Here is a 14,062-nt window from a genome sequence, read left to right as displayed (position 1 = left end):
ATGTGGTTAAATGACCAGGCGAGGTCAGTGTTCACAGTGCTCCCTGGACATTAAGTCCTTCTACGGAAGTCAAGGCATCTAATTACAGAAAATTGATTAAAATGTATATCTTCATGGAGTTATAGTTTTTGAAAAGTTAACAACTCTACCCTTAAATGTAGTTGTGAATTTTAAGATGCCTTTGTTTATTTTGTGCCAGCCACTATGCAAGATGTTTTTCATCTTGCTAAATTCTTTCAGCAAAATCTCCACAGCATTAAGATCATCTTATAATCATTGTAAAATGAGGTAGCAAGGGTCACAGAGGCCACAGGAAGTGCCTGAAATCATACATATAATAAATAGTATTCCAGGTTTCAAAATTACTAGTAAATATATAGCCCATTTTACGTAGCATTTTTCAAATATAAGCTGAAGGAACTTTGAAAGTTCAAGGATGAAAGTCCTGTTCATCTTTGTAACCATAGCACCTGGATGGGATGATAATATAGCACAATAAGTAAACAGGTTTGCTAAATAGTTTTCATATAAACCATTAGTATCCTTATAGGAACAAGATTATTTTCATAGAGTTTTACCCTGCTTCCCTGGATATTGCTGAAAAAATGACAATAAACTACACCTAGGTCTTCTGATTGGATTGGCCTTGCTGATCCCATCTGTGTACATATGCCTTCCATTTCTGCATCAGGTTTGTGGAATTATTTTGTTGTTGTTGTTGTTTTGTTCTGTTTTGTTTTGTTTTTATTTTTTGAGGGGTTTGAAGAGTGCTGAGAATCTGAAAAAAAGGAAAATAAAAATTGCCAAGTATAATTTCCTGACTTTTTACTCATGCTTTTCTTCTGATCCATATTATAAAAGTAGTAAGCATATTTTATTGCACTTATTCTCTCAATGCTTTCACATGTCTACTTAAATTCTTTGAGTCAGATTACTTTTTAAAATAGGCTGCTTAGAAATTTCATCTTTAGCGTTCAAATAAGGAGGTCAAAATGCTGATTTTGTGAACTGCCCCAAGTCAACAACCATGATGGACTTTGATCTGTAAATCTCACAAATTATGACATTTTTTCCATTTGAATTCCTCATCCTGCTTTCCTTGTATTTTATGTGAAGCTACTCTTACCAGGTAGACAGAACACTGTTTATTGTCTGCTTCCAAATGAACACCTCAGTCAGTCTTATTAGGGAGGAGATTTTTCATGCACAGTTCATCCCACCACATCTTAATAATAATACTTATCATACTATATTTATGTTCTCTTTTAAGCATGAGATTGAAAAATGGGTGAAGGTAGGCACAAGTCTTTGCATAATTCATGGTAGATATTTATTAAATAAATATTAAGAAAACAAAGCATTTTCCTTTTGCTATTGTTATTTCCGTACCTGTCAAAGCTGCTATATAAACAATTGTATTTCCTTTTCATTTGAACTTTTAATGTCAAGAATGACAGTTTACTCTCTTAAATAGTTTATTGAGTGTATTAGGGAAGGTTTAATATGACAGTGTCCCTAATGAGAAAAAGCCTGGGGATCTTTTCTACTTTAATTGATGGCCTCAGAATCCTGAATTTGTTAGAGTATATAAACTCTAATGACTGAGATAGTGTGTATGTGTGTGTGTGTGTGTGTGTGTATAGTTTTTTTTTTCTTTTCTTAAATACCCTATCTGTAGGGATCATTTACAATTTTACATGGCCCTATGTTTTTGTGGATCCTAATACATTACTGACAAATAATAACAGGACAAGACCAAACAGGCATGTGCCTTTTGACTACTTTTATCTTTAATTGTGTTATTTCCTCACTTACACAGACAGGCCTTCTGTGTCTCCTTGTATTTTTTGAAACTATGCCAGAGCTAGTTTAACATGCCCTCAGAGAACACAGTAAAACTTCAAAGAAAGTGTAGAAGATATATTTTATATTAACTTAGAAAAAGACCTAGATTTTTGGAGAGTATTTTCTCCTCTATTAAGCCTCTCAAAGCTGAGTCTAAGCTTACCCCTCTGACTCAGTGTGTGATATGCACTGGAAGGTGTCACAGACTTCTGTATGGATCTTTAGAGCTATGAGGACCATTAGGGCCTCCTTTTTACGTTTCTGTCACAGGTCAAAAGTGCAGTCATACCATGTATGAGGTAGCCTAAAGGAAAGTGAGCCTCAGTGTTTCACTAAATAAGACTTCCTTTTCCCACTTTTCTTGTCAGTCTTTAAAAAATGATGAGCAATCTGCCAAAACTGATGTTCAGAAGCTTCTGGAATTAGGCCAGAAACAAAGGTAAGACTGTGTTTGTTTTTTGTTTTGTAATTTCCCCCTACATTCTTTTTATGTTCCATCAAAGTATATCTGGAAATTTACTAAAATTCAGGAATGTATTTATCTTCTTAACTTTATATATATATATATATATATATATATATATATATATATATATATGTATATATATAAAAAATTCACTGGGGAATTCTTGCTTAAGTGCTTAAGTGTAGATTCTTATACAGTAGATCTGAGATGGGGCTTGAAATTTTATATTTCTAAGGAGTTCCTTGGTGATGGTAATGCTGTTCCTTATCTGCAGATCATGGTTTGAATGATAATGATCTGTAACACTCTTCTTTTAGAACATGAAAAGTCTGCCCATCACTACATAGAATGGATGCTAGTTATCACAATGAATCATGAAGAAAAGGGTCAAAACTTGATCTTCACTTGTCTGTAATCTCAGTGGCTCAGGAGGCTGAGCTATGAGGATCTCACATTCAAAGCCAGTCTCTGCAATTTAGCAAGGCCCTAAGCACAACTCAAGGAGACCCTGTCTAAAAATAAAATATAAAAAAGGGTAAGAGATATGGCTCAGTGGTAAAGTGCCCTCTGAGGTACAACAATAACAACAAAAAAGGAGTAGGCTTTGAGCATGTGGCTCAATGGTTAAGTGGGTTCGATCACTGGAACAAAAACAAAAACCAACAAGCACCTGGATATCCTGGGTACAATGTATGGTGATGTGGTAAGGAAGAGGGCAAATATGTAAACAACAAAATTGCCATTGTTATAATATTATTAATGTTTTTTGCTTATTTGATTTTTTACAAGCCATATGATTTTAAATTTTATTATAAATGAGGAATTTTAAGCTAGAAGCAATCAAATATTTACTATTCATTTTCTAGAATGTTTTCTAGATTCCTTATATACAATTGTACTATATTCTCACAACTACCTTTTTAATAGATATTATTATTCCCATTTTATATATAAGAAATTGTTGCTCAGTGTTTAAGTCAATATTTGAGGGCTATCATAGTTGGACATTGAATTTAAAATTCATTCTCTTACTCGACAGCCATGTCTTTCCTCACTAGGTCACTAATCACAAAGTGCAAAGCTATTCACAATCATGCTAGCGTTGTCCCTTTTAAGTCTTGTCAGACTCTGTCAAGTACACTGACCTTGCCTCTTGACCCAGAAATCTTTCATTGGAGTTCATTTGGATGGAGTAAATGACACCTGTTAAAATATTAAGTTGAGTGTCATGTATTGGCTTTCATTATTTGCAATGACATTTACTATTTATTTAACATGAAATTCTCTTCAAAGTCCAATATTAAAAAAGGTTGAATAAAATATTTATTTGAGCATGTTTTCAAAAATTACCTAATTTTAAATGATTTTATTGGTTTGAAATACATTACCTTTTAAAAAATATCTTTAGTTGTACATGGACATGATAACTTTATTTTATTTATTTTTATTTGGTGCAGAGGATTGAACCCAGTGCCTCACATGTTCTAGGTAAGAGCTCTACCACTGAGCTACAGCCCTAGCCCCCAAATCATTACTTTTTAAAACACTTATGCTCAATATTCTACAAGTATTAGTGGCTCATAAATTTAGTGATGCAGAATTAAACACTTTGAATATAAATGATAGAATACTATTCAAACATAAAATCAAGGTATTCTGTTGTTTGTGACAAGATTGTTGAACCTGGAGGAAAATCCAGGTATAGAAAGACAAATACCACTTTATCTCACTGTTATGTGTAATCTAAAAATGTTGATCTAATAGAAGTGGAGAACAGAATGCTGATCATGGTAACTGAGATGGTTGAGGGGGAGCACGGGGGAATGTTGGTTAAAGTATACATTGTCAGTTAAATAAGAGAATAGGTTTGAGATCTATTGTACCATATAATATATGTAGTGAAAAATATATTGAAAAATATTTAAATAGGAAAAATAACTGATCAAGATACCAAGATGCGCAGAAAATGATATTTCTATGGAGTATTTCATGATAGGGAAGCAGAAAAATGTTAAACAAAACATAATAACAGAAGCTACCTCCAAACAGTGGATATATAGCACCATTGCAGTGACTGAGGAAGACAGATTGAGGCTGAGAAGTTGAGAAAATAAATCTGTTTGCAAGACCTGGTACCACAATTAAAAGCTTTTAAATGTTGGTTCATAGAAATCACAATCAGAGTAAATCACAATAATAAGAAATAAATAACTCATTTTAGGTAGCTCTGGGAAACATGATATAATTAAAGAAATATTTGAGGGAAGTTACTCTACTAACATTGTTTAGGGCTGAAAGAAAGAATCGTGAACAGGGTGAAGAAAAAAAAGTTTAGAGACAGAGATATTGAGGGGTAGGTAGGAGAAGGCCCCAGAATGTCAGAAAGGTTATCTTGAAAATAAAAATGGAATAAAGCATTTTATTTTCTATGATTATTGGTGAATGAAGATTCCTGAAAGACAGTATTGGACTCAGTATACTCGAGGATTTTAGAGCAGTGTTCTCTGAAATGTAAAAGAATGGCTGTGACCGTAGCAGGTTCTTCATCTGTGATGCTATTGCAATACAAGCTCAAAAATCACTTGAAAAATGTGCTGTCCCATAGAGTGAGGTGTGTAAACATGTTCTTACATTTATAATTGGGGCTGGAAGAGGTATGAACCAACTGCTCTAAAAAGATTATGTAATATCAAATTCTATGTTAACACATATCAACATTGAATAATCTGTCACGGGTGCCCCTGGAGCCATCATTTCCTTAAAATTAGAGCTTTGGTTCAGCATCAAATAGGGAATTAGAACGGCTACAAATAGTTGGTCAAACCCCACTGGGTAGAGGAAAGTGGAGTAGAAGCAAGTCTGGAATCACTCCCCACAAGGGTTAAAATGAAAGTCAGGAATCCTTCCCCAATGGGGGATAAAGTGATAGTCTGTGAGGCAGAAGTGTTGGGCCACCTAAAACCCAGGAGCAGTGAGCAGGTGAAGGAAGGCATCAGGAAGGAAGGTAGATAAGTATATGGAGAGATTTGAAAACTTAAAGACACACTTCTTCAGGCTGTCCAAGCTCCTTGTCATGAAATATGTAGAGTTTACTAATGTCTACAGTTACAGTTTTTGTTAACAGATATTCCTGTTTGTTTTTTCATGGTTTCCTAAATTGCATGTATATATCACAATGGGGGAGGTTTTTTTTTTTTTGGGGGGGGGGTACCGGAGATTTAACCCAGGTGCCCTTTACCATTGAGCTACATCCTCAGTACCATTTATTTATTTATTTATCTATTTGTTTATTTATTTATTTTGAGACAGGGTGTCACTAAGTGGTTAGGGCTTTGCAAAATTACTGAGTCTGGCCTTGAATATGCCATACTTCTTCCTCAGCCTCCCAAGCTGCTGGAATTACAGACATGTGCCACCTTTCCCAGCTTGTTTGGTAGATGTGTTTATAACAAATATATCTTGTAAACTAATTTGCCTTAAATGTTTACATATTATTTAAAAATGAAAGTGATTGAAATAAATGTTAAAATAATAACTATTTAACACATTATTATAATTTTTAGCTGAAAATATAGTTTTATTATATATCATTCAGTTTTTTATTAAGATTTGAGTACTCAGTTCAACATTTACGTTCTCACTTCCCTCCTCCTTTCCTTCCATCTTCGTTCCTTCCTTCTTGTTCCTTAATAGATATAGTGTAGTAACTCTAGAGTTCTAGCACAAAGCTTCTGGAATGTAATTCTACCACCTTTCTATACATCAGTTCAATCTGTAATATGATACCATAGTTTGATTGAGGCTTATAACAATGCCTTGAACATTGCAGGCCTTCAGTATGTGTGTATATTTATATCATATTATATCATGTTTTTATGTATATGTTTATATATATGTACATACATACATATACACACACCACACACGCACATATATAATGCCTTGAATACTCTTACTAAAAAATATTGACTATAATAATGAAATCCCAGCTTTAAGTGTCCATAGGTGGAGCAAATCTGATAAATGAAGTCAAGTTAAGCCTGTAATGGCAGCTGCAATGAAAAAATATGCTCTAAGCAAAGGATAGTAAAGCATATATAAATAAATTTATTTATATATCCTTAGTCAAACATATTTAAATAAATCATCTTGGAACCAAAGTGACTATAATTATGTTATAACTTGTCCTGTATATATTTGCATTGCCAAAGAATGTCCAATTTCATTTCAATAAACATACAGAGCTATTTCAAACACTAGAAATTTAAATGAGGATCTAGGAGTTCTTAGAGCAGGAAATCTGGGAGCACCATTAAGTACTGCTAAATGAAACAGTAGTTTGTGGTTGTGTGAGACATGGTGCTCAAGGATGAACAGGGGATAGCATTGTGCTTGTGACAATGATTTAACATTTATTGACTAATTCTTTCCAGGGTATTATGTTGAGAATTTTGTTTACATTTTATCATCTAAACCTAACCACAAGCCTCTAATATAGTCATATCATTGTGCCCATTTTATGGATGACGAAACTAGGTCTGAAAGGTGTTTGTCCAAGTGACCAGAGCTAGATTGTTGGCACTTGATTGGAAATTTTAAACTGGTTTGGGTACTGATAACACTAGAAAAGCTTTCTGTTTGTTGTTGCTATTAATTTGATGTTTATTTCTCTAGCCAAAAGTGGTGTGTCCCCCACCACAAATCCTCACTTAATAGTTAATATTTGGAAGTCATAGCTTGAGTAATAAAATCAAAACACAGCAACACAATTCATTAGACGTATGTGGCTACATTCTAATCCTTAAGAGGAATGTACAATTAGGGAAATATTTCTACTTTATCAAAGGACACAGGGTACATATGTACTTATATAATAAGTACATATGATGAAGTTGGTATGAATGTATAGTCATGCATTTCCTTTATTTTGCCCATTAAAAGAAGTAGCCCTCCATTCAAAGTGTCTCTTTTTACTTTATTTTTGTAAAAAGTCTTAGGCCTAATAGTGGATGTCTAAAGCACAGAACTATAGAATTAATCAATTAGAGGCATCAGAAGGGAGTGGTGATTTTATCCTATCAGAAAGTCTGTGGTGACTTTTCCTAACCAGCATGTTCACACCCTGGCATGCTGTCAGTAAAATTAGCTTTTCAACTCAAATTAATATATTGATTTGATTTAACACATTGTGTAGCTCACTGATGATTCACACAGTGGGATTCTCATAAAACATAATAACACAGCAATTTTCTTGAAATACAGCTTACTTTTAGCATTTGCATAGGAGAGAAAACCTTTTATTTCCAGAATATTTAGATATATTCTATTTGTGTAACTATAGTATTATACAGTTCTGGTTGTCTGTTTCCTAGATGTGGGTAGATTGCAAACCTCTGTTTATAATGTACATAGAAAATAATGGAATTATGTTATATCTCCTTTTTGCTATTTTCTACAAAAACTAGAGAAGAAATGAAGTCTCTCCAGGAGGCCTTACAAAATCAACTTAAAGAGACATCTGAGAAAGCAGAGAAACACCAGGCTACTGTAAGTGTGTTCTTCTTTGTCCCTTTGCTTTAAGGAGCGAAATTGATATTTTCTGTTTTTCAAAACCACTATGGAAAAATATACCATATAAAGTCAAAATAAAAATACTATAAAGAAGCTTCAGTCATTATAATTGGAGGAATACTTGATCATCATTTATTCCAAGAAAAGATCACTGTTATATTTGATTCTTGGGGGACAACTTTTAATCTTCTTTTATAGATAATAATCCAAGGGACAGAATTGAGCAAACACCCTAGTTCAGACTTCACAACAACAGCTTTTGGATTTTGGAGTGAAACTGACTTTGAAGTATTATAGTATCCAGATTCTCAAGTAATACCCCACACCCACTGAAAGAAATCTCTGAGGCAGGCCCATAACTACAGCCTGCTTAATCAATTCTGTAAGTCATTCATCTGATATATGCCAAAGCATAAAGTTTAAGCTAGTCTCCAGATCTTTTTCTCTCAAAATGATGTTCCCTTGACTCCCACATTTCTGCTCCTGAAACTACTGTAGGAGGAAGGTGCTTCTGAGCAATTCTGAAAGGGAAAGTTCTATCTTCTTGCTGACCCACCTATGCACCACTTATAGGGACTGAGCCCTATGCATTTTTCCAGGACCTCAGCCTATTCTACAAGATAGTATTCTCATAGAATATACGGTGTTTAATAAATGCTAAGAGATCTGAAACGACTGTTGAAAGAAAGTTTACTTTCTACGATTCCCGAGAGGAATACCAAGCCATAAGGAAGATGGGTTATGAGGCAAAGGGAAACTGTGGGCAGGAGACTTGATTGTAGTTTATGAGGCAATGCGATGGTGAGGCAGAGTAGGGAGGTTTAGGACTGCCAGTTTGAATTATTTCAGTAGTCTCTGTGACATGCCAGCTTTCACAAGTTGTGAGTACCTAACTCCGAGGTGATTAGAGTGGGAATCTAGTGGCCCCAAAATGTGAAAGCCCAAGAAAATGGATAGTTGAAGCTGCTTTTTTCTGGATTGATGGTTTTGCATTTGGAAAAAAAAATGATCCTAGGAGGAAGACTCCCATCAGACTATAATGAGGAGGGTAGGTAGTTAAGGCAGACTAACTCGAGCATATTGTGGGATTGTTCAGGACACGGTGGAGTCTAGCAAATGAGTGTAGGACCAAACTTTTCCTAGACAAACCATATGATAAAGCATTGATCTTTCAGATATTAGAAATATGGTTATTGTGGAACCTCCATTATAGGTCAATTATCTGGAATGCCAGGTCCTCTAAACACCCATCCAGCCTTGTATTTGCAAGGTTTCTTTTAACAACCTTGATTAGACTGGAGTTTTGCTTCTGAAATGCAGCTCATTCTGTCACCTGAGACACCTGATCCCTGGGAATAGTGTTTCTCATAAAGATTGTTGATGTACCTGGAAACAGAATTGTTTCCTTTTAAGGACTTACTGTTATCTGTTCTGCCCACCAGTAAGGACAGACATATTGGTCCTTCCATGTTATATCAACATTCAGTGCTTATTTGTAATAAGCCTTAGTGATTGGTTCTATGTAGAACAAATGTTACATTAAAAAATATCATTGAAGATGTGCTCATTTGTAAATAGCGTATTGCTTATTTGGAAAAATAAACCAGTGTACAGTATTCTTCTATTGTATTTTTGAAAAATGTTTGGTCTCATTATTTCTGTTTTAGCTGAAGAATTATATTACATTTGGAAATTACACACACACACAAACACACACACATACACACAATAGACAAGTTTTCGGTATCTGCATGATGATCTGTCCTCTCCACCCCTAATCAAATTACTGAACAGTTCAAATTGCAATTCTATTTATGCCTTGACCAATCATATTTAATCTGGATTTATCTGATCCATATATAATTTGATAACAAATGACAGCAGTAAGAACAGAAGTGCTCACCATGTGCTATTTTCTCATATCCTCAAAACAAAGCCACATTAGGTTTTAATTTGTTGTTGTTGTGATGTTTTGTTCTTTACTGAAAAGTAAAGAACTCAAAAAAGGCAAATATGTAGCTTGCATTTCCATAGCTAGTACTCAGAGAAAAAAAAAATATTCTAGTATATTATGTACACCAAGGTTCAAAATAAACAGAGTTGTAACTTTTGAAAGAGCATAAGCCCAAGTTAGACTATCCAATTGTGAAAAATGACAAAGAGTGCTCAATTGGGAAGCAACAGAGAGACAGGACAGGCTGTGTCACCAAGCCTTCCTCTCAACATGCTTGCAATGCCATCATTATGGGTCAACATCAATACTTAAGGGTTTGTATCCTTCACTCCACTATTGTACTAAACCAGAAACTCTGCAGACCCTCAACTAGGCTTGCATTTCAGAATATGTATGTTCTGAGTTCAAATTCCTGGTGGGCTAATTACTATGCAAACTTGGACAAATTATTTAACTTCTGCAAGTTTGCTTTTTGATCCAATTTAGGAGGTGAGTATCATTAATATAACAAAGATAATTCCCCCAAAATTATAGATGACATGTAGTACATAGTAGATATTAAACTAATACCATTCCCACACCTTTCTTGAAGTTAACAAAGGTACACATCTGTTCCTTCAACTTTTGACAAAACTGAAGTAAATATGCATTACTAGAGCAACAAGTCCCAGAAGAAATCAAAAATCACAAGTGGCAACTCCAAATAGAGTCTTTCCTGAGATTATCCAAGGTACAAATGTAAAGGAACTGCTTGTATTGTATTTGGTCTTTGCCAGGAGAAGACATAAAAGGAGAAACTATCATGGAGAAAAAAAATGCCAGATTAAATTTCTAAAGCTTAAAAGTTAGATTTTTTTTTCAGTATGAGCCATTCCTTTTGCAGTACTGTACCCCTAAAAGATTATCAACTTGGAGTATTCTGGGACAAGAGGCTGAAAAATATCTTCACATATGCTATGGTGTTACATATGCTGGGATGTTACATCCCAGTGGAGTGAACATCAGACAAAAAGTAAACTATCCAATACAAAGAAAAAATTTCTAATTGGCCCAAATTCCAATAGACTAGAAGTCACAATAAATTAAAAGATGTTAAATTTACCAATACTATGATTTTTGTTGTTGTTGTTTTTCTTTTCTTTCTTTCTTTTTTTTTTTTTCAGTCCTGGGGATTAAATTCAAGGCTTCATGTATGAGAACATGTAAGGCCAGAGCTCTACCACTGAGTAACACCTAACCCCATGTTATAGTTTTCAAAAGGAAGCAGAAGAGTTTAAAGGAGGACAACAGGACAGTTTCATATATGCTGTAAATTTTAAATAAAAAAATGAAAAGTATCATGTACTTAATATGATCAAGAAAATAAAATATTTGTGAAACATTATGTAAAATATTTAACAATTTATATTAATGCCTAAAAGCAAACAATTGAAAGAACAAAGATAAAAAGCAAAGACTATGTATACTAAAAAAATAAAAATAAAAACAAAATAAAAAGTCCAAATACATGTTTCTACCTTGAAATGCAGGTTAAACATCCAGCAAAACATAAATAATAGAAATAATAGGAGGAATGCCAAAGTAGATGCACCAAATATTTAAAAAATATATTTCATAATTTTAAACTACTACACAAACAGGGAATCTCCAACAAATTTTTGACATTTTGGGGGTAAATCACTTATAGTTATGCTATAGAAAAAAATTGTTTAACACATAAATGAAGTTCTGTTAACTCAAGAATATTAATAGTATGTATAATAAGTTATTCAAACCCATTGAAATAAAAGTAATAATTTTGTAAGATTAAAATAATTCCTTAAGTTTGGAAAATATATAACACATTTCCTAATAAACTTTGCCTTAAAAATAAATAATTGGCTTTCCATCTTTTGGGTCCCCTTCTTCCTCCAAGAGAAGTTTTTTCTGCTGTCCTTTAATAAAGTTTGTACTTTCCACTCTAAACTTGCCTCTGTGTACTTCTCTGTTGTTATACTTCAGCATTCAGGAAGCAAGGACTCATCACCAGTAACAGATTAGATGTTCCCCACAGAGATCTAAACCAAGACCACCCATCACTCAAATGGCCCTCCAACCTGTTACTTCTCAATCGGACTTCTATCATGGACCACTACCATGGACCACTCTATAGACCCAATTTTTAAAAAAGGGGAACTCCAAAACTGCTTGCTCAACACTGCCCCCCTTTAGCTGGAAGAAGCCAGAATGGTCATCGTCCTCTTTCCTTACAGCAGTAAGGAGTTCCCAAAATTAGAGGGGGAAATGAAGCCAGATTTAAAGGTAGGTAGTTAGTGTAGTTAGGTAAATCGGGTCTAATATCCAGTAAAATAAATAAAATGGAAGCCATTATTGAGAGTGGAATCCAGGAAACCAGAGCAGCACTTGGGGAGATTGAAATGATAATGCATCCAAGGCCCCAACCCATCCCAAGGAAATGTTAATGAAGCAGCTCCCAGCAAACTTGGAGATGCTAATCCAAAAGCCCTTCCTGCCCAGATTACTCCTTGGCCCACCTATCCCCCACCCTTTGGAACTTCCTACTTACATTTCATCACTGCAAGATAACAGAACAAAGGACAAGAATATGACAGGAATTTGGGAAAACTGAAAGTAGACCTTAGCTATAAAAGAGGGAATACCTCCCCATTCCATGAATTAAACCTTTTGGGTCCCCTTCTTCCTCCAGAGAAGTCTTTTCTGCTGTCCTTTAATAAAGCTTCTACTATCAACTCAAAAAAAAAAAAAAAGAAAGAAAGAAAGAAATAATAAAACACTGTAAAACCTACTTGAAAATAATACAAGCCAAGGTAACAGTGAGAAATTAGTTAAATTAGTTAAATGTATTTATTAGTAAATATTAAAGAAGAATATGACTCAACAAACTGGTTAAAAAGCAAAATGTCAAAATCAGTTTTAACAGAAAGAAAGAATTATAAAGTTTGGACAATAAAGCAATAAGATAAAACAAGTAGGCATTTAAGGTGTATGTAGTTCAGTGGGGGAGAACTTGTCCAGCATATGTGAAGTCCTAGATTTGATTCCCAGCTGCAAAAACAGACACGCCCTCACCCTCATTTTAACTCAGTTCTTCAAAAGGTATTATAAAGAGAGTATTCAAAAGAACAAATGGGAATAAAAATAAAGACTGTAATAAAGAAATAAAGAAAGAGAAAATCTAAAGAGACTAATAAGAAACAAGAAGATTGAAGCAGTATAAAAACTCTCCCAATAAAGACAAGCCCAAGTTCACACAAAGTAGCTTTACTACTTGATCTCATCAGACATTTATGAGGAAGTAATAACAACACTTTTTAAGTTATTCAAAAGAAATAAATATAAAGGAATTCTTCCAAATATATTATTTAAGACCAGCATTACCCTGATAACATAACAAAGATACAAGGGAAAAGGGAGACTATAAGCAAATACTCATGATGAACTGTTTTAGTCAGTTTTTCATCTATACTAACCAAAGTACCTGACAAGAAGAATTACAGGAGGAAAAGTTTATTTTGGGGTTCATGGTTTCAGAGGTCTCAGTCCACAGACAGCTAGTTCCATTTCTCTGGACTAAAGGTGAGGCATAACATCCTGCAACAGAGGAAAGCAGGTCAGAACAAGGCCACCAAGAAGCAGAGACTCTTCAGGAACAAAATGTACACATAAAAGTCACATCCTTAATGACCTACCTCCTCCAGCCACACCCAACCTGCCTACAGTTACCACCCAGTTATTTCCTGTCATCAGATTAATACATTCATTAAATATTTTATAATTCCATCATTACCCATCTAAGCTTCTTTCATTATCTCACACATGAGTATTTTGGGGACACCTAATACCTAAACAATAGATATGCCATAGAAAAAAATGAACATAGTTGTAAAACATAGTTGTAAAAATCTGTAACAAAATGCTAGCAAATTAACTAATAGCGCATTAAAAATATTATTCACAATGATGAAGGGGGATTCCTTCCATGGATATAGGGATGGATGGTTTGCATATACAAATCAAAAAATGCGGTACACCACATCATTATAAGAAATTATAGATGTTGGATAAGACAGATATATTAACCTGGTATATTCAAAAATGCAGAAAAGGCAGTTGATAAAGTGCCCTTCATGGTAAAAATGCTGAACAAGGTAGGTAGAAGAGGGACAGACCTCAATACAACAAACACCATTATTCTAAGGAAATGA

At 34.2% G+C, this 14,062-nt stretch overlaps 1 protein-coding gene across 4 annotated transcripts in view; it reads left to right on the top strand.

The window, feature by feature from the left end:
- Luzp2 (leucine zipper protein 2) overlaps positions 1-14,062 on the top strand; it is a 510,973-nt gene that overhangs the window by 199,356 nt on the left and 297,555 nt on the right. For all 4 annotated transcript variants that reach the window (XM_058577025.1, XM_058577022.1, XM_058577023.1 and 1 more), the window contains 2 exons: positions 2,214-2,284; positions 7,777-7,858. In XM_058577025.1, coding sequence (XP_058433008.1) covers positions 2,214-2,284; positions 7,777-7,858 — 153 coding nt within the window. The remainder of the gene's footprint in view (positions 1-2,213; positions 2,285-7,776; positions 7,859-14,062) is intronic.

The sequence above is a fragment of the Marmota monax genome, unplaced genomic scaffold (assembly GCF_021218885.2).
Source record: "Marmota monax isolate L192 unplaced genomic scaffold, Marmota_monax_Labrador192_F-V1.1 WCK01_AAM20220418_F8-fsc00061, whole genome shotgun sequence".
Taxonomy (NCBI): Eukaryota; Metazoa; Chordata; class Mammalia; order Rodentia; family Sciuridae; genus Marmota; species Marmota monax.
Note: the sequence above shows the minus strand (reverse complement) of the source record. Positions and strands in the feature narration are given on the sequence as shown.